Source organism: Arachis hypogaea, chromosome 9, assembly GCF_003086295.3.
Source record: "Arachis hypogaea cultivar Tifrunner chromosome 9, arahy.Tifrunner.gnm2.J5K5, whole genome shotgun sequence".
Taxonomy (NCBI): Eukaryota; Viridiplantae; Streptophyta; class Magnoliopsida; order Fabales; family Fabaceae; genus Arachis; species Arachis hypogaea.
Genome location: NC_092044.1, coordinates 117613788 through 117636993, shown reverse-complemented (window position 1 = coordinate 117636993; position 23206 = coordinate 117613788). Strand labels below are relative to the sequence as shown.

At 25.5% G+C, this 23206-nt stretch overlaps 1 protein-coding gene across 1 annotated transcript; it reads left to right on the top strand.

Moving 5' to 3' along the window:
- The first annotated feature begins 16914 nt into the window (after nt 1-16914).
- LOC112712505 (laccase-15) lies at nt 16915-22319 on the top strand. Its single transcript, XM_025765411.3, has 7 exons — nt 16915-17168; nt 17273-17424; nt 18438-18685; nt 19933-20061; nt 20303-21265; nt 21727-21860; nt 22014-22319. Exons 1-6 carry the CDS (start codon nt 17064-17066, stop codon nt 21855-21857), a joined length of 1728 nt encoding a protein of 575 aa, XP_025621196.1. The 5' UTR covers nt 16915-17063; the 3' UTR covers nt 21858-21860; nt 22014-22319.
- The last annotated feature ends 887 nt before the right edge of the window (nt 22320-23206 follow it).

The following is a 23206-nucleotide window of genomic DNA, read 5'->3' as shown; positions in this document are numbered from 1 at the left end:
GATAAAAAAAATTAATTAAAATTTATTTTATTTAATATTTATTAATTATTATAATAATTATTAAATATTAAATAAAATAAGTTTTAGTTGTTTTTGGTTAATTTATTTTGATTATCAAATATTTCGGTTACTAAAAATATTTAATAATAAAAAAAATTTAGTCAAAATTAATTAAAATTTATTTTATTTAACATTTATTAAACTAAAGTTGACTATTTTCTTTTATTTCTTTGGCATTACTGTATATTAGGAAAACAAAAAAAATAATCCAAACTTATTTTATTTAGTATTTATTAATTAATACAGTAATTAAAAATGCTAAATAAGGCATTTTGATTAAATTTTGTTTGTTACCAAATATTTTCAATATAATATATAATATCAACTACATACATACATACATATATCCTTATAATTATCATGCATGGATGTACTTTGATCAACATAATCAATAATTCCAACTTTGAACGAAAGAAAGAAGGTTAATACCTAATAATGATTTCGTAGTTGCTTTCGTCGTCATAGATTCCTATGCTATTTTTAGATGACCATAAGGAACTGTCAATACAATTTTATTTTCTTTTTAGATGACCAAATTTTTTCGATCGAGAAAAATATAGAGTTTCCGGTGTTAGAAACAGCATGGAAATAGCGAAAATATTTGGGGAGAGCAATTTAGGTAGATTTGACTCCGACTAGTCTTTGAAAATCAAGTCATATATCAAGTTATTATTTAACATTTGAAACATTATTACCATCTTGTAAATTGAAATACATGTGCAAGATAAATACTTCAAAATATATACAGTATAAAATTGGTTTATGATGTAGACGAGAAACTGTAACAAGAAAACATTCCTTTGATCATGTGACCACGTGGCACATCATCATCACTACTAAATAACGAAATAATCTTTCGACTTTGAGAAGGTATATATACGGTGTTCATGAAGCCAACTCCAAATTCATAATTAACGTCTATCCATCAATTGTTAATTAAGTACGTAGCACATGAGAAATTGATTGATCGACGATCAAACTACAAGTATATATGTATGTATGATAAGGATCTTATTATATTTTTACCAGCTGCTACTTTTGACTTTGATCTGAATAAAATATAATATAATAATATAGTTAAGCATAAGTTGTTTTATACAGAAAAAGTCTATACAATCAATAGTTTTATTAAAATTTAGTTAGTATTTGACTATTAATAAAAATAATAATAATAATTAATTGATAATTATAAATTATAAAATTTATTGATTTTTAATAATCTTCGTTTTATATATTTTGATGATGAGGACACATATGCTATACCCAAGTTAGCTATACAAAAATTCTAAGCTATATAATGTCTAGTACACACGCGTTGATTATGATGATGATTAACTTCTCATTAACTTGGGTGAAACAACTTACTATGTGTAATTATATATGGTGAATTATATATACATACTTTTCTTACCGAAATAATTAAACAATTGTCACATGCAGGGGAAACGTAAAAATTAAAGCAGACAGATAGTGAATGCATGTTTTCGAATATATAATATATAGTTTATTATTTGTCAATCAATTCTCAGGAGTCAGGAGCTAATTAATCAAACATATATATATAGAAAAGGTTGACTTGGCTGATGGCCATGTTCTTCCCTCTTCTAAAATAAATTTAAGGTAGATTATGGTATGCGTATATTAAAATTAGTTATTAAAAATAAATTATTAATATAAAATATATATTAAAATAAAAAATATATATTAAAAATAAATTAAATAATATATATAATATTTTTAATTTAAGATAAATATGTTAAAAGTTTAATTTGTTAGAATAGAAAATTTTGTTGGGTTTATTTGATCAATGGAAGAATTAGGTCAATTTTCGCACGTATTCAAATGGTTTTGTTGCCACTGAGCTGCATGATAGTAGTAACATCAACAGAATGATCAGGGTTTAAGAGTTTAAGCACTCGTATTAAAGAAGTGAAGGTTATTAATGACCTAGAGTGAAAGATGGTAGGAGTTGAATTTATGGTTAATTTTTTTAATGTTTTCACTGAAATTGATTTATTCTTAAATGTTACAGTGTTTGCTAAAATAATTATGTAAGAGATATTTTAATTTTGTTTCATAAAAATAGAATAAAAGATAGGATAGAGAAAAAAAACTTGCACTATTATATATTATGACTCAATCACTTAGTATAATGTGACTTGTATTTAATCATAGCGTAAAATTTTTACTATAATTTGTAAAAATTACATACACTAATATTTTAGAATTTTTTTTTGTCATATCAAAAAACACACAATCTTTTAATTAGACTTATCACACAATCTTTTTTGGTGTCTATGCTTTTTGTGTCTAAATTACCTAAAAATAGAAATAAAAAAAGATAGAATCTACTCTTTTATTTTTGAATTATATACCTAAAATTTAAGCACATAGAAAACATTATTTTTTCAAAGAACATGCAATAGCCACTGGTATAACAAAATATATTATTTCCCAAATAAATATAACCTTTTAAGTTTCATGCATGTCTACATGTTTCTTGTGATTATTATTTATTACATGTTCAATTTGAAATGATTGGTTAGTTATCCAAGGAAGCTACATTACTAAAGGAAACATTGCAATATGTGGTAATACGCATTTTGCGGCGGTTTAAACAAAACCGCCGCAAAATGTAAAACAATAATTCACCGACAGTCTAAAACCGCCGCTAAATGTGATATTTTTGCAGCCCCATCAATAACCGTCGCCATATGTGCCGCCGGTTGTCATTTTGTAGCAGTTTTATAAAACCGCCGGAAAATTTCTGCCGCTATCCGCCTAAATTGTTGTAGTGTATTATGTGTGCAGTATCAGTTAATAACTTAATATACTATTTCTATGTTAACATTCCAATCAATAAGGTACTACTCAAATGGCAGAAAAACCAGTTTTCGGCGAGTATAAATACCATAAGCCTCCGATTGATGTTTGGCAATTGCAAAGAACACAAGGTCTTGCATTGCACCAAGCATTCATAATAATGCATGTTTTGTTTTTTCTCTATAAGCAATGCATGTGGCTAAAAGAAGAAGTATTCATCATTTCATCTGCCATATGAATCCCTCATATATGAGCCCAAAAAAAAAAAATTTCAATATTTCACCAAGATTATCAAGGAAACAGCATGGAATAGAAATTGAATAGGCGCACATAATATATTTTCTGGAATCCTCTTCTCTGCACTACTTATTTAATGGAGAAGAAATTAGTACATGATGCACATTTATTTTTAAAAATTAACAATTAAACAATTATTTTCCTTAGAGAGAGTCTTGGAAACTAATATTGTAATCAATATTTAATATAAAAAACTCAAAAATCTTAAAAATAAAAATATTTGAAACTCAATGAAAAAAAATATAAAATTCAAATTTAACAAACACTCGTTTTAAATAGATTTCATACAGAATTTATTTGGTATTCTGCTGTATTGTTAGCTGAAATCGGTTCCAATAATATTGATTTCCTAACATTATTCTAATAGAAATTTTATAAGTGTTGAAATGTTATTTGAACCAATAAAATTGGCGGAATTCAGTTTTAATGTATGTATAAATTATACGTAATTGGTTAACTTTGTGAGAATGTTGGAGACTAATATTTTTAGTAAAAAAAATGAATATTAAATTTTTGGGGCAAAATAATGCAAGAATATCCAATTTATGAAAATAATACGCGTATTTTATCTACCTTTTCTTCTCTTTTACAATGTTATTTTGTGAATATTTTAATATTTTATTTAGGTATCATGATGCTAGCTAACTGATGATCTTAGAGTGGAAACTTGATAATATCCTTCAAATAAAAGATAATATATAACATCTCAATTATTAAAAACTATACAAATAAAAAATTTTAAAAATATAATTATAATTTTTTTTTTCATAAAAATCTAAAGAATGAAAATTAAGCAAAAGTGATAAATGATACAATCAAATAAAATTTGGATAATAATAATAATAATGTTCATCCCTAGCCCAAGTAATAAATCAGGCTCAAAATAAGTTGCGAGACCCAATCTTAAATATTGGTCTTCACCGTCTGTCCGACTTTCTCAAAGAGGTCGGAACTAACCCCAAGTAAGCAGTCCACATTTATCCACGAGTATAACCGCTTTCTAAAATCTATCAACTACTTTTAGAAGAGATATCCCAACAATTTTAAGATAAAGAAACGGTTATCCATCATTAAAAGTGGAACGACTTCAACAGTAGTTATTGTTCTACTACTATAAATATACTAACACATTCAGGTAAATCTAAGTTCTAATACTCTAAAGTCTAAACCTACTTAACATTTTGCTAACTTAGACATTGAAATGTCATTGCAGGTATCATCCCATTCACCGCCGTGCATACGAATCAACTCGGACGGAGACTCTCAAGCGCGCTGCAAGTCATAGATTACCTTTCTCCTTTCTTTGGACCTTTTATCTTATCCCAATTCATCTATTTTAGGTTATCCACATAATAAATAAATAAATAAATAGCTGGAACATGATTCATGAATGATGCATGCATGATGCATCAAGCTTTTTCATCCAGCTTTCCTTGTAGCGAGGGAGAGAATACCCACAAAATTTGGTGTGTCGTCATCTCGTCATTATTATTGTTTATTTAGGAATGTGAGCCCCAATGTACGTAGTAGATTATAATAATTGAGTTAATAATATTTAGATTCGTCCTAAAATTTACATTCGTATTTTAAATAAATTTTTAAAATTTTAATAAACTTAATTTAATTTTTTAAATTTATATTTGTAATTTATTTTAATCTTTTATTTTAATTTTTGAATTAATTTTTATCACAAAAATATTAACAGTACGTTAAAATAGACTAATACTATCACGTTGAATTATGGAAATATAATGTTATTTTGTTTTTAACATTTAAATAGTAAAAAAAACGCCGTATGAAGTGTTTTTGAAGAAAAAAATTGTTTAAATAGTTTTAAAAGAATCATTTTTTGGCTAGTTGAGTACTACAAAAAATAGCATTATTTTCTTATAGCTCAATATGACAATATTATTAGTCCAACTTAATACACCGTTAATATTTTATGTTAAAAATTGATTCAAAGATTAATGTGAGTTATAAATATAAATTTTGAAGATTAAATTGAATAAATTAAAATTTAATGAACTATTTTAAAATGCGCATATAATTTTAGAGGATAAATTTAAGTATTAACTCAATTTTAATTTAGGAGATAAGTTTGAACTTTTTAAAAAAGTTGAAGAAGATAAAAAAAAAAAAAAGAAAGATGTTGGGCAACGGTTAGTGTAACACTGTTAATTGTAGAATTAGTTATAAAGAGTGTGAGAGAGTCAGTAAATTTTATAATTTATAATCATCAATTAGTCATTATTAATATTTTTAATAATATAAAATTTTATTTAATAATATAAAATTACTCTTTTTTTATTGATTAAATATTAAATATTAATTAAATTTTAATAAAAATTCTGACTCTCAACTTTTAGATATTTGTGAAGCGAAGGGTCTAAGCAAGTTAAATGCAATTCTTCTAAGTTTTTCTTTATACCAAAACATACGGGAAATATTCTTGATTCGTTATTTTTTGCTAAACTTTAGATTCTGTAGATAATTAATTTTCTTTTGTCACATTGAGACAGCTTAATTTAATAATTGATAGTTATCCTTTCCGTTACGAAATTAATAATTGTTACCATCATAATGTTTTTTTTGTTTGGTCGTGATCAAGTCAGGTTCGACAGTAACAGGCCACAGTAATTGTTACATGCAGGGTTGTGAGATCAGGTATATAATCTATTTTTTGGACTTAAACTTTAATGGCTATAATAATCATCTACAAGCTAAGGGCCTAAGGTGCAGTTCATCTTGCTTTCTGATGCTACTGTGTTACCAGATCAAGTTACCTCTGAAATAACTCCAATAATTTTGTGCCCATTTGATGCGCCATTTTTTTTATTAATGATTAAATTTAATTAAATAAAAATTATAAAAATTATATAAAAAGAAAAATTATTATTTTATTCTTTAATATTTAAGTGAATTAATACTAAAAATAATTTTTAAAATTTGATTTTTGACTTAATTTTATTTTTTAATTTTCAATTGATTCAAATTATACTCTAAAATTTTGAGGTGTGACTCAAATGGGTTTTTTTGTCTACTTTCATCACCAAAACAATAATGTATCACATTTAATTGACACAGGACACTTTTAACCGTTATATAACGTGACAAAATTTTTATAGGCATAGTCCTCCGAAATTTGGGATTTGAACATAAAAAACTAGCCCCAAATCTTTCAAATTGAACCGGTTTTGGTGAGTTAGAGAAGATGTTGAGGAGTAGCGGCGAAGCTTTCCAGAATTCAAGTAGATCTCGTTCGTATGGCAGTTGGATGAGAAATGCATATTATGACAGAGTGGAAAGGTTCCGCATTGTTGTGGCTATAGAATACGATCCATTCTTTGCTAGTCTGGTACAAATGCTAGCCCATAAAAATTATTTTATGAATATCCTAATTATAATGTGAGTTGCTTGAATGCTTGCTATTTGATTCTACGTCTTTTTCACTAAATGTCTTCTTAGTTTTGTATTGTTCTTTTTTTCAATTTTTTTGTGTCTTTTCTTTTGGTGTTTCAAATTGTTGGAAAAAGATGATATAGTTTATCTGTATGGACAGAAGTAAGTAAAGATGATGGTATGATTAAAAAAAATAAAACTCAAATCAACCAAGAACATTAGAAGATCAATCTGTGATGGAGAATTATTAGTGCAGTTGAAGTTGAAATTAGAGCTTTAAAAATATGAAATATTATTCTATCTATCATTATTATTGTTCTGTTTGGGCTTGTATATGTAGGTTATGGTCTATAAAAAAAAAGTAGTAATTAAAATATGAGATGGCATGTAAAATCACTATATATATATATATATATATATATATATATATATATATATATATATATATATATATATATATATATATATTTTTGCAATGAAATGATGAACCATGTCTATTGTAAAAGCTGTGTATTTCTAAAATAGAAAATAAAATATGCAGATTACATATAAATATGTTGACTCAAAAGTTATACATATTATGAATTGCAACAGATTAACTGTTGTAATATACTAAAATAATTAAACTAAAATAAAATTTAAACATAGTAACTAATAAAATTTATAGTAGTTAATCATAGTATTGAAACAACAATAGCATTAACTGCTATGATATATCAAATGTCATATCTAGAGTATCATCAATCATAATTAAATTTCTCAAACCAAAAGACAAAAAATGCAAGCAACCAAATCAAAAGTAGAAAAATACGTTGCTACTAATATCCAACTTAAATCCTCCATTAAACCCAACTTCTCATAAACTAAAAAACAGAAAAATGCAAGCAACCAAATCAAAAGCTCCAAAGCTATCAAATACGTTGCCACTAACATCCATATATCCAGGCCAACACATTACTGACAGTTGATCATAGCGCCAATACAATGAAAAAAATTTTTAAACCGTAGCACCATAACGCAATCAACTATCATAATCAATCCAAGTTTTCGATTGACTTATTGATTTAGCAAACAATAATATCATTTTTGTGATGATAAACATAAGTTTATTTTGGGTTAATAATCCAAATATATTATTGATGTGTTGTTTAGTATATGCAGGCATGTGTTCATAGCACAGCCCAAATCAAAGAAATCAAGGAGCTCAACTAGAAAGTCCAAGTACTCCTAAGACAGCAAATTGAAAGATGAGTCAATTATCCAGCCCAATGCTAATCAAAACAAAAGAAAGCAACCCTAAGCTAAAATGCTATGTTGCTTCGGGTAACACCTAGAAAAAAAAGAGGAATTCATTTTCTTATTTTATCACCAAATATCTAAGAAAAAAAGTTGCTCTACTTCTCATTAGGCACTAAATCAGAAGAAAGAAAAGCAAATGTCTAATCAAAACATAATCAGAAGAAAAAAGGTAATTTATTTCCATATATATGCAAGAAAATCGCTTGATGGTATCTTCTTTCCTCTACACTACCATTTCAAGAAATATGAAAAAAATTAAGGTAACTTTTCTCTGCTGTAAATCAATGGATAATATTGTTTCTTGGAATAAAAGCACAAAATTAAGCGCTTGAATTTATCAAATCCATTAAGAATCTATTTTCAATGAAGCTGCGTTACTTATCTCTGATGCATGCAGACCTGTAAATAGAAAAGATTCTTTATGAAGTGAGTCTTAGGTGTTGAAATAGAGTTCAATACAAAAGAAAATTCAATTCAATTTTGAAGACAAGAAGAGAGAACCAGAGTTTTAAGTTTCATTGAGAACTTTTCTGTGAGAGTTTAACGTTTTGGACAATGTAGTGTTTTAACATTAAAGAAATATTCTGCCAAGATGGAGAACTTTATCAGAGAGTGCTAAATCAGGTTCATCTTATAGCATCAAGACTTTGAATCATCATCTCTTTTATAGTTTACATTTGAGTATTCTGGTTATATGTAATGTCTTTCTTTGTTTCTATTCAGTGAAAGAGGCATAGAAAAGAGGCATTAAGAAAAAGTCAATAAGAGAAAAGGCATAGAAAAAAACTTGAATAGAAAAGTCAAGATTTATTTCTGAACATTTTTATTTGTATTTCTATTTTGTGTCTGATGTCTGAGTTGTATCCCTTACAAGTTGGGTAAGCACTTTACTGTTGAAAGTTAGAGTGAGTTCCTAGTCAAATCTGGCTTGGGTAGAAGTTGGATTTGTCCTAGACAGGATTTGGCAGAATCTTAAAAAAATTAGTGTATGTAATATTATTTAATATGATAGTAAAAATTCTACTGCTGTGTGTGGTGGAGATTGGATGTATGTTGCATTGCATGAGGTAACTGAACAGGATATATGGCTGTGTCATCTTCTTCTTCCCTGCACTCATTCTATTTTCACGATTTATGAGACAAAATAAAATTGTCTCCTACATAATCTATCTTGCAGACAAAGCAGAAGCTAAGTTACACTTTATGGTTTGAGACAAAATTAATCAATTTTAAAAGAAGGCCATAGATTCAACACCCCATCTCTAAGTGAACAAAAACCTTCAATTGATAAAAAATAACAAGAAACAATGATCAACAAACCTCAACTAACAAAAGATATAAAAACAGAACATCGAAAGTTGAGGGTCACGATTTTATTACTGACCTGTTCTTGTACAAATGGTTAGTTGTTCACAGGTTCTTTGTCTTCACTAGGGACAAACGAAGCAGGTGAGAACAACTTTTAACTTGGCCTACAGCGACGACAATGGTTCTTCAATTTCAAAGCATATACAAGAGGAGCAAGAAGAAAAAGGATCAATTGGATTTTCTGTTATGAATGAACAATGAATTGGGGTTTAAACTCCTTGTAGTGTCACACAACTTTCGTTTTGCAAATGTTTAGGTGGGAATAGTAAAACGACGTCATCTAATCGGTGTCGGATGTTTTAGGGTGATGGAAGTGGATGGAAAGGCCAGTTTGAGTCACGCTTCAAAGTTTTAGGATACAATTTGAGTTAATTAAAAATTAAATGGCTAAATTGAGTTAGAGTTCAAATTTCAGGAGCCATTTTAAGTATTAACTTACGTTTAGGCTAAGTATTAATTTGGTTCGTAATGTTTCAAATATTTTATTTCAGTCTTAAAAATTTTCGAACGTCTTATTTCAATAAAAAAAATTAAATAAATTTAATATTATCTCACCGTTAAATTTAATATGAACAATTAGCATATTGAAGAGTTAATAAAGTTTGATTTTAGTACGTAAGTAAAATCAATTCACAAACAATCACCAATTTAAAATTTTTTTCTTTGATTTTGGATTGTTGTTGATTGATTGACAGAATTTTGAATTTTTTTACAAGAAGGAAATCGAAAAGATGAAATGCTACAAGAAAGTTTTGGTTCTATTTCTCGAACACAAAAAAAAATATGACTTAATAATAACGTTGTTAGTGTCTATGTCACTCATTTAATTAACTATTTGTGTCAAATTTAATAGTAAGACAACACTTAACCCGTTTAAAATTTTTTGAAACAAAAATTAGACGTTTAAAACATTATGGACTAAATTAAAATTTGACATAGACGTTGAAGACCAAAAAAATACTTTATCCTAAAAATTTGATAAACTTTATAAATAAAAAGTACATGCATACATATATTTTAATATATAATATTTTCAAAATAAAAATAGAATTTTTTGCTTTTAACTAAATAAATATAAATAATATAAATACATATAAAAATATTTTTATTTATTAAAATTAATTATTATACAATAAAACTTTTATAACATTAAGGTATTATAATTAATTACAAAATATAAGATAATTAAATTAGTTTATACTACTTAATAAATAATTAAATTATTTGTTAAGAATATATTATTATATAATACAATTTTTTAATCCAAATATTTGTAAACAACGCATGCGCTACTTTTAGGATTCCATAAAAGTCTTGGATGCACTAAAAGATAAAATAATTAAATTATTTTATATTACTTAACAAATAATTAGGTTATTTGTTAAAAAAATCTAAAATTATTTACTTTTATTAAGAATATAATATTATAATATAATTTCTTTTCAAATATTTTTAAAATATGTATTTTATGTAAAATATTATATATAATACATAAAAATATTCATTTTTTTACTCTTTTAAATAAATATTTATAAATTTTTTTATACTCTTAAAAATAAAAATAAAAAATAAATATTATTTTTACTTTTTTTAATATAGGTAAAAATTTACTTCTATAAAAAAAACAAAAATGATGAAAAAAATAAAATTTAAATTATAAAAATATAGTCGGTCCTAACTCAATCATACATAAAGATTTAAGAATAAATTTATAAGATTTATATATCATGTATAAACTTCAGTTGTTAATCCAACTTAGTCAAATTAAGTGAAACAAATACAAATAACACAATTCAAGAAGTTAAATATTAAATTTTATTTTCTTGAAAAAATTAACCTTTCTATATAATTATATATGTAATCTTTTAAATAAACATATTTTTTAACAAAAATAAACACTTAAAAAATTTTAATATAATATCATCTGTCAAGTAATATAAATAAAATCAATAAGCATGGAATAGGAGCATATATACTTGGATAAAAAAAATATTCTATTAAAATATTTAAGTATGGACAAAAAAATTAGATTAAAAAAATCAATCTTAAAATAAAATCATTTTAGCGCATCCAATAATTTTATCCAGTCATAAAAGTAGCGCATCATATGATGATACATTCATAACAAATAATCTAATTATTTGTCAAATATACTATGAAATTTCATTATTTTATATTCTTTAATTAATTATAATATTTAATATAAAAGCAAAAGATTACGCTTACTTTTTCAAAAATATTATATATTAAAATATTTTATAAATATATACACTAATAATATATTCTATAATTATAAATTCTATCAATATCCTCTTATAATACTCATTTTTTATAATATTATTTGATTTTTATTTAATAAAATTTAATAGTTCATAAAAATTAAAATTAGTGTATCTAATATGCATAAAATTATTGGATTTATTTTAGATACATCCCGAGATTAATATAAATCCATTTATAAGCAAAATTTAAAAAATTCATTACTTGATCAGAGTGAATGATAGTATATGTGCTCTAATAAATTTATTAATAAATAAAAGAATAATACATTATTTTTTAATTAAAATAAATTAAATAATATATAAATATATGGTGATTGATTTTTAATATGTACATTTTTTTTGGTTCAATAAAAATCAAACTCAAAATTTTTAAGTCATAAAAATTATGATATTAAATAATAAAATTTATTTTTAAAAAAATTAAGCTAATAATAAAAAATACACGAATGATTACGCAAATTTTTATTATTACTAAAAAAAATATAATTAACTATTTATGTGATAGGAGAAAGATCGATAGAAATGATAGGAAATTGATGTTGCTGCAGGTGCTTTGTATTTGTGTCTGAAGCCTTCGTTGCTGGGGTTGCATGCTAGAATGGGTTTCCCATGTTTTCAATTAAAATACGATATCGACAAATCGTAGGGTATAAAAGCGTCTTTTTCTTTTCTGAAAATTAATTTCTTCCCATTTGTCTAAATAATATGGTATTCTGTTAAACTGAATGTACTATATTAAAATAGGCTCGACGAATAACATAATAATTACAAAATTAAAGTTGTTTTCATTTCTTAGTTAATCAATTGAACACTAAAACGGTTAATCAATTGAACACTCTTCTTTAATTTTGTAGGTAACAAATCCAGCTTCTAGATTCAATTTCTGTCCTTAATTGGAAAGAATTAATTAACACGCCAGGCACTAAAACCAGTATAATTAATTATATATCTTAGTTAATTTATTAAATAAAAAGTAAACACCCAAAATAATCTTGCTTATAAACTAAATTATCTTATAATTTCTAGTTTATTAATTATATTATTTTAAAATTAAAATGATTTGATTAAATTAATTTCTCATAATATCCATGATTCATATGTTTTTTTTTTTTTTTTTATCTGTAAGAATAAAACCACTGATAATTTTTATTGGTTGAAAACATTAGATTCTTAGTGAATGTATTGAAATTTGAACGAGTGAGGATTAAGCTACCATTACCTACATATACAGCTTGTCAAACGGTCAAGTTGGTAGGTTGATTTAATTTACAAAGAGATGAATAAGCAACAATACTATTTCTTTGATTAGATAATAAAGAACAAATTAAATCCAAAGATAAAGATAGATATTTCGCGATGTCACATCTGAATGTAGATTATTCGTTACTGAATTCCATATATGCTAATTAAAGTAAATACAAATCCCAGATCCTGCACCCACCTGATTTAGAAGCTAATAAAATACCAGGCATTGGTGGATTGCATTCACATATATGTATATATTTCACTTTAATAATGTGCAGCAGATCATTCCCATCAATTTTCTACTATTTCCTTCTAATTATTGTCTCTATTTTATTATATACAAAAAAAATTATTCATAAAAATAGTCAAGCAGTATTTATAAATGACATATTAAAATTTAATTTGATAAAATTTTTATTTTTTAAAAATAATTTGTAAAAACTAATTTTTTAAATGATATTTTTTTAAAAATTATAACATTTATATTTAATAAATTAAATTAAAAATAATTTGTAATAAATATAAATAACAATCATTATATTTAATAAAATAATTTTTAAAATTTAAAAATATTATAATAAATATTAATATAAAAATTAAATTTAAATATTAATTAATATATAAAATTATATTAAACTTTTTAATTTTAATAAACACAAACCATATTTTAGATCTACTTAAAATGCTGCAATAATCTTCAATATTAACTTGCGTGCGTCGTTGAAATTCATTGAATCTCTGAGCAACTGAGATAATCGGTTATTAGCATAAAGCTTCACAAATAAACGAAGTCCATTTTTTCTTTGAAGGTCAGACATAAAATAAATAGGAATTGAAACATCTAATTAGTCTTCACAATTTTTAAATAAAGAATGCATTTAAATAATTTTAAGTGATATGATATTGATAAGACCTCTTAATAAAATTTGACTCATTTAAAGAATTAAAAAAGTTGTTAGACATATTATTATTAGAAGGTCCAATCCTATCTCTACTCTAATAAATATAAATAATAATATATAATGCTAGGTACGATCCTTCACATGATCGATGAACAAATCCGGTCAACAACTCGGTTCATAAACATACAGCTAATCTTTCATTAATGATTTTCGGTTTTATGGTAATTAATTGGCTTTAATAATTTTTCAGTGAGGGGTTTTGACCTAGACTTTGATACATATGAAGCCTAGCTTATGAATTCTATGTAGCTTAATTAACAATTATGAAGTTGTAACAAATTATTTGCTCCAATTAAAAAATAAAAAATGTATTGTTGTCGCTATTTTATTCCTTTAATAGGTTAGGCTGGGTTCTCAAACATGAATGAATACTATGAAGTATGCAATATCAGTTAGAAAACTTGTAATGTTGATATATCAATTGTATATCGTCACCTCTAACATATAATTCAATTAACTTTCTTCAAAAATGTATTGGTGTCGCTATTTTACTTAATTTCCTCATCCATTAGCTTGATCAATACACTACGGAGCTATAAATTCTTCATTTTTCAAATAAATATGGTCCCGAACCGGGGTACGTAAACTTTTTGAACTCCTTCATAAGACCATATATAACACATTAACACATAATTGTGGAGTCACTTGTTTTCTACAGTAGAAGATATAATTATTAAGGTATTTCGTTTTATTAGTTTAAATTTTTATCAAAACTTATTTCAGTATAACGCAAAAATCTAAAATCCAATCATTGTTAATTCTAAAAAAAATTAGTATAAGATAAATAAAAAAAATAAACAAAAATTAACACGTAAATTAAAAAAAAAAGACTTTTATATAAGACTTAAAATGAGTTAAACCGATTCATTAATTAATTTGAATTTGACTCATTTACAGCTCAATAAACCGAACTCATGAATTTATGAGCCAAATATTAATTCGAAATTTGAGCTCATATATTATGGGTTTGTTTGGACGTTATTTTCGTAAAAGATCTTTTTTTAAATGATATTTTTTTAAAAGATCTTTTACAAAAGTAAAAGTAATTTATGTTTAGATATCTCATATAAAAAGATTTTTTTATCTATCAATTATGTGCTTTTTTGGGCACCATTATGCTGATAAAAAAAGATCTTTTTTCAATGAAAATATTTTTTTTTTACTTTTTAGCGTATTTGACAAATTTCTAGTAATAAAAGTAAAAACACTAGAAAAATAAAAAATATCTTTTTTGAGAAGCTGTAATTTACAGTTTTTTTTAAAGATTTTTTTTCTTAAAAAAAGATGTTTTTCATGTAATAAATAAACAAAAAAAATACTTTTATATTGTTATACCCAAATATAATTGATAGATAAAAAGATCTTTTTGCATGAGATACCCAAATATAAAATTGTATTTACTTTTCCACAAGATCTTTTAAAAAAAGATAACTTAAAATTTTTTTTTTCTTAGAATCTCACCCAAACAAGCCCTATATTTGAATAAAATAAGATAAAAGTATTTTTTTGTTCATTTATTATGTGAAAAATATATTTTTTTAAGAAAAAAGATCTTTTAAAAAAAGATGTAAATTGTAATTTCTCAAAAAGATATTTTTATTTTTTTAGTACTTTTACTTTTACTATTAAAAATTTGCCAAACACATTAAAATTTTTTTATCGAAAAAAGATCTTTTTTTATGGATTTAATGGCGCCCAAACAAATACTAAATGAACCAAACTCAAGTTTAAATATATAAACTCAACTGATTGACTCATGACTTGATTATATATTACTTATTATTTTATTTAATTATATTAATAATATATTATAAATTTTTTACTTTTAATTTATAGTAATAATAATATATAATTTTACTTGTACAAGTAATTTTTACGTATAATGATGATAATTAATATAAATTATAATTAATAAATAGATAACATATATAATTGATAATTTTTCTTATACATAAATTATAATTTATTTATATAGAATTATAAATTATATTTTTGTTATTTGAATCTATTCATAATCTTAAACTAACTTATAAACTTTTGGTGACCCAAATTTAAACTTTATAAATAAACTCAATTGTTAATCAATTAAATTCAATTTTCATAAATCAAATTTGACTTTAACCTGACTTAATTTAACTCATCACACTCTTAACTCTATTCTTATGTAAAATAACGTTAGAGATATAATTATTTTATAACTTTAATAATACTTTTTAAATATTGCAAAAATTAATAGCCACTATAATGACATAATGCATGCAGATGATATATATATATATATATATATATATATATATATATATATATATATATATATTCACTTATATATTTTAAGTGTTTTTTTATTAATTTATATCTATCAGTATGATAAATAAAATAAACAAAATAAAGATTGTCAATGTATTATATTTTTTAGTCATTATTTATTTTTTATTTATTTTTATAAAAAATATTATATTAAAATATGTACTAAATATATAAATTTTTCAGTTTATCTATATATTTAAGTATTTTGGCAATTAAATCCAACTAAATTAACCCAAATTTAAAAAAAAAAACTATTTTCATCATACTAACATATACATATACGCGTTTTAATAATAATAAATATATTTTTTTCTATCTTTGTCTTCGTCTTTTTCTTCTCCTTTTCCATTTCTTCTTCTTTCTCTTCTTCCACTCCCTCCTCCTCCTTCTTTTAAAAAAATTATAATCTACGTAATAATTATTTATTTATTTATTTTATCTATTAATCATGGAATCTAATAGTTATATTTTATATTTAACACTGTTGACTTTTTAATTATGAAACAATCTTATCCGCGAATAGCCGCTGTAAAAGTTAGCAATTCATCATTATTATGGTTTTAAGTCTAAAGCAGCTTTATTTTTAATTATTGGTTTCAGAAAGATTGGTTGATGAGGTCTTAAGGAAGCTCCCTCAGTACAGCAATCGATCTCTAATGCTCTAATGTATACGCTACCTTTAACTCAGAATTCCACTTCATGAATTTCCCTTCCCGTTTAATAATTTCCTTAAATATTAATTTTACTTACTCTATCATTAATTACATAAATGATATTGTACTATTGTATGTCCCTCATGATTTAACACATGAAAATGAAGCCTCACCGGATATCATTGACTAAAACTAACACACCTTATCACTATCTACATTCTACACGACTTCATGCATCTTTATTAAATTAAATTTCCTCCTCCATAGATATGTATATAAATCCCTCTCCAGCCTAAATATATTTCCATAACACTGAAGCCACCTATTATTAGCATAGGCAGTTGATCAATATATATAATTTTCATTTCATGAAAATGTTGTTGCTTGGCACTAAGAAAATGTTCCTCCAAATTCTTTGGTGTTTTTCACTGATTAGTCTTAGTTCCCAAACGAGGAGTCATTACAACTTTGTTGTGAGTTATATTACTCCTTGTTAATATATTACTCATAACATAATTAAGAATAATATATATATTTATAGTAATGGCTAATTAAGTTTATTATTGTATTCTCACAGGTGAGAGAAGCCCGGTACACAAGACTGTGTTCCACAAAGAGCATTTTGACGGTGAATGGAAGATTTCCAGGGCCAGCTATAAAAGTCTACAAGGGTGACACAATCTATGTTAATGTTCACAACAGGGGAAAAAATAACATCACTATACACTGGTATTCTATTTTTCTCTTTCCTTCTTATAAATTTTGATGATATCACAAGGGAAAAGCAACAATTTACTCCCTCCTTTCTTAAATTATAATCTTTTAATAAAACATAAAAGACATTCTAAATTAATTCTCATTACAAAAATTCAATACAAAAAGATTATTGGAAAGGTATAGGTACACAATAAAAATATTAAATAATGTGAACAATAGATATATCGGATGTTCAATTCACTAAGTGTGCAGGTAATTATTCTAATATTAAAATTTAGATGAGTAATTTCGAGTGTAGTGTATTTTACTTGAATTGAGTTAATTTTAAGACTTATTATTCATGTTATTCAAGAAAGTCATTAGTTATTTAGTATAATCTAATATTATTACATTATTAGGAAATAGTAATATATGTGTATATGTAGATGAGGAACAAGAGCATCTAAATCATTTAAATTTTGCTTCATAAAAAAAATACATATTTAATTAATTTATGTGATGAAATTATTCTTTTTAAAAGTTTAAATTGTCACGCAAGAGTTGTGTATTTTTTTTTACATAATTTCTTTCTTTTTTTTTTATTGTTCTCGTGTTAAAATTTTTTCGTTTAGACTTAATAAGGATTAAACCGACTTTTAGCATACAAAAACTGTTATATTATGTATATAAAATTGCTCCTTTAAAATCTTAAACAAATAAAAAGAGGGTGAATTTTATGGTACTTTTCATTATAATGGCTAAATTGTCTAACTTGGCTTTTATAAATAAAAAATAAAATGTATAAAATAAAAATAAAATATTTAAAATTTATTAAATATTATTTTTTTATTTTTTTTAGTAAGTTAGACATTATGTCTTAAACACCATAGTATTCACCTAAAAAGAGATACATAAATAATTTATAGCAATTTAAATTAGCCGATATGAGTTATCATATATTATATCTATTTAGGAATATAATATTGGATAAATATTTTAAAAGAATTAAATTTAAGTAGGTTAATTAGTTATACATATATTGGCAGGCATGGAGTGAAACAACCAAGAAATCCATGGACAGATGGTCCTGAATACATAACTCAATGCCCCATTCAACCAGGAAGGAGTTTCAGACAAAAGATAGTATTTTCAACAGAAGAAGGGACCTTATGGTGGCATGCTCATAGTGATTGGTCAAGAGCCACCGTCCATGGCCCAATCTATATCTATCCAAAGAAGAATAGTAGTGGCTATCCTTTTCCCAAACCTCACTATGAGGTCCCCATCATACTTGGTATAATCCTATACCTTTGTCTTGTCCTTCTCAATTTTGCCAATTCAGATATATGAATGCATGCTTGCCCCTACTGGGTAATAATTCTCTTATTAGTTTGTTAATTATTGAAAGAAAATTTTAATTATTGTTTAAATGTTGATATATATATTAAAGGTATTTAATTTTTTACTTCTTTTAATATTTAAAAGAGTATTTTAATTATTATTCTTGTAATATTGTATGTGGACAAAAGCATCACTATCTTAATTGAATATATGATTTTTTTTAAGGTATTAATAAAAGTTTGTATTTATTTTTACTTAATTTTTCATTTGAAAGAATGTTTAAAAGGAATTAATAATGATATAGCTTACTCTTGCAAGGTGTAACATTGAATGTAGAGTGTGCAGTGGAGAATTCACCACTCTTTCTTGAAGCGTATCACATAACTATACCCACAAGAACAAATCTTTACACCTAAAAAACATAAAAAAGTTTCCTTTATTATTATTATTATTATTATTATTATTATTATTATTATTATTATTATTATTATTATTATTATTATTATTAAATGTGTATTATTTGGATATAATTTTTGGTAAAGTAAAAACGGTTATCATAAATTTAAAACGCAAGAGTAAAAAGAATAAATCAAATAATGTTATTTATCTACAAAAATATTTATTTTTTACATCAAATGATGAGAGATATCTAAAATTAAGTAAAATGTTATATAATTTTATTAGAAATATAATTATTTGAGTATTTTTTCTAAAGTCTTATTAATTTAATTTTTTTAAAAATAATTTTAGAATATGATATCAGAATTTTAATAATTTAATAGGTTTAGAATTTAATTTTTATTAATTCTAAAATAAATTATTTTAACATAAAATCAATAAAAAAATTGTACAAAAAATTCACACAACCCTAAAAAAAATTAGTACTACAAGAAAAATGTTTAATATCGTAAAAAAAAAATCAACAGTAAATAATTTATCGTTGGAAGGAATTTGATGATATAAATTTTGCCACTAACTTAATACTGGCAGATTTATTGTGTCCAATGATAGTTTTCGTCAAATTTAACAACCAAATATAATTAGTATGAAAATGAAATCTAATAAATATTATTGACAAAATTTTTTAATGGAACATTTTTTTTAATTTATTTATCCTAGCTACTATACATGCATGCATACATATTTAAATAATTAGACTTAATTAATTATCTATACATATACTTTGACATGCATATATAGGAGAGTGGTGGAAGAGTGATCTCAACAAGGTCTTCACACAATTTATTAAAAGTGGAGGAGCGCCAAACAATTCTGATGCTGTCACCATTAATGGCCAACCTGGAGATCTCTATAATTGCTCAAAATCTGGTACACATCAAAATTTCCCTTCACATGCAATCATTAACACAACTACTATAGTATATATACTTTACTATCTTTATCACTAACAAAAATAACTTTGTAATTAAATATATTAATCAAAATGTAGGTATTAGAAATATATTATTCATATTTTTTCTTTTATTAGTTTAAACCTTTAGAAAAAAAAAATATATCATAAGAATAAGTAATGTTAACACCAAATCCCCCCTGTAATTTGAATTTTCAGGGACATTCAAGTTAAATGTAGAGCATGGCAAGACCTACCATCTGCGCATAATTAATGCGGCAATGAATCTGATCCTGTTTTTCTCAGTCTCCAAACACAACCTAACACTGTTTGCTCATGATGCAATGTACACAAAGGAATTAACAACTTCTTACATTTGCATAGCTCCTGGTCAAACAATGGATGTATTATTGCATGCAAACCAAAACCCTAACAACAAATATTACATGGCTGCAAGGGCTTATTCAACTGGGGTTGGAGTTCCATTTGATAACTCCACAACCACAGCTATAATCCAATACAATAATAATAATAATAATAATGAAAATTCAACTCCTTCCTTTCCTTTTCTTCCAAGCCCTAATGACACAAAATCAGCTTTTGCTTTCATTAGAAGAATTAGGGGCTACCCTGAAGAAAACCCTTTTACATGCCCTTTAAATATCAAAACTCACATACTTACCACAATTTCTGTGAACACTTTTCCATGCCCTAGAGGCCGATCACCATCCTCATGCCAAGCACCGAATTCGACGATTTTCGCCGCCAGCATGAACAACATAAGCTTTGTAACCCCACGCACTGATATCCTGGAAGCCTACTACTACCACATCAATGGAGTTTATAGAAAGGGTTTTCCGAGTTTCCCGCCATATGTGTTCAACTTCACTGGGGATTACTTGCCTCTTGAACTCAACATACCAAAGAGAGGGACAAAGGTTAAGGTTTTGAAGTACGGTTCAACGGTGGAGCTTGTTTTCCAAGGGACCAACTTGGTTGCTGGCATAGACCATCCAATGCATATACATGGATTCAGTTTTCATGTTATTGGTTATGGTTTTGGGAATTTCAACAAGAGCGTGGACCCCAAGAATTATAATCTTGTTGATCCTCCTCTTCAGAATACTGTCATTGTGCCCATTAAAGGCTGGGCTGCCATTAGGTTTAGGGCTACCAACCCTGGTAAGTACCATGTGAAAAATCTATTTACGAATAGATAGAAACTAGGTGAAAATTTAGGTGAAGTCCACTTCACGTAAAGTTGATATGAAATTAATATTTGAGAGTTGTTAAATGATTTGATAAGATTGACTAAATTATTGCTCTCAACTATTAATTCATATGAAATTAACTGCATTTGAATTTTTATTTTATGAATATACTTTTTTTTATTGGCTGAAGTATTTGCAATTTTATAATATAATATTAAAATTTTTGTAACAAAAAATTTAGAGAATTCGATCTTTATTATCTAAAAAAAAGAAAAAGCTCATCCATGTTCACGTTTAAGTTTAAAATAAATGTTTGCGTGAAAGAATGTGTTTGAGATATGATCTTTTGTATAATTCTTTTTATTAGTTTAAAATTTTAGGATAAATAATTTGTGTGACAGATATTAATAAATTGTATGGTTTGAATTTCAGGAGTGTGGTTTATGCATTGCCACCTTGACCGGCACCTCTCCTGGGGCATGGAGACAGTGTTTATTGTGAAGAATGGCAAAGCCTCAAATGAAACATTACCTCCTCCACCACCAGACATGCCTCCATGTTAAAGAGTATATATTCTTGAACACCCTTTGAATACTATCCAATGCAGTAGTTATTTTTGGCTCCTTTATGAGACTTCAATTTATACATACGTACAATAATGCCTTTTTTATAATTTCTTTCAAATTCTTACACTAGATCTCATCTTTCTTTTTCATCAGGGAGCGTGAAAGAAAAGAAGACTAAATGCTCAAATTTCTTCAGTCCTTACACATTACTAGTACTAGCTAGTACGTATATTGTAATGTTTTTATTTTTTATTTTTATTTTTTTATATGGCTTTGTGGGGAAGGGGAAAGAGAGACAGAATAATACCCTTGAAATGGAAAAAAATCCGCGGCCGAACTCTGATCTGTGTTAGCAGTGTAAATGAGTTATGGTTTGGAGTAATTTGAATTGTATTTGATTTGGACCAATTTCTGTTACAATTAGATGTGAAATGAAATACATTATTTCATTTTGTTGAATATTATAATTACTTTACGTCACGATAACATGCAAAGTGATTCAATTTTGGATCGCATCGTCCAATAAGAAAATAATATATATTATATCTAGATTTTATTGCCAAAAATCATTACAACCATTTTTAATTTGATGTAAAAGATCTAGATTTTACATTATTTGTGTTAGTGTTGTAAGGGCGAGGAGTGTTGAAGTTAGTCACACATCAAAGAAAGTAAGGAAGAGTAAAGAGTTTATAAAATGAGAGACCCATTTACTAGACACCTTAAGGTTTTGAGTTGGATGTGGTGGCTTCTCATCTTATGTTCTCTCACTTGATTACTTTTCGAAATCTCTCCGGTTGTTCGAAAAATCCCCACGGTTTGGCCAAACAATTTGTGGTATATATTACACCATTATTTTATGGCTTTTTCCCAAAAAGTTGACTATATTATTATACATTTCCATTTGCCTCCCTATTAATAAAAAAGAATTAAACATATATTATCTCTTAATAAACGAAATTTACTAATATACCTTTTTCATTTTTCTTTTGGTGCCATGACCCATTAGTCCTACTACTTGCACTAAGCAAATATTAACTGTATATTTGACTTTATCCAAATAAAATACCAACAAGTATTTGAAACCCTATATTATTAAGTTATAATATTCATTTATAATTCCCCTTTGTTGAAAATCAACTAGAGAAACTGCTAAACGAACAAATAATAATTCCATGGGCGCGGCTTCTTAAAAGTTAAAAAGAAACATTCGTATAAAATAATAAGAAAATTCTTTATCATCGTATGCAAAGTCAAAATTGACCTTTCATTATTTAGTCAGTTCTTATGATTATTTGGATAAAGAAGCTACACATCAGGTTCTTTTTGTATCGCGTTTGTGTTCA

What these genes read in the sequence shown, in the direction of transcription:
- LOC112712505 (XM_025765411.3), top strand. Translation starts at nt 17,064, where the DNA reads ATGAAAATGTTGTTGCTTGGCACTAAGAAAATGTTCCTCCAAATTCTT. An exon ending in AATAACATCACTATACACTG is followed by an intron (nt 17,425 to 18,437) that starts GTATTCTATTTT and finishes ATATATTGGCAG; the next exon opens with GCATGGAGTGAAACAACCAA. An exon ending in GTTTAGGGCTACCAACCCTG is followed by an intron (nt 21,266 to 21,726) that starts GTAAGTACCATG and finishes TTTGAATTTCAG; the next exon opens with GAGTGTGGTTTATGCATTGC.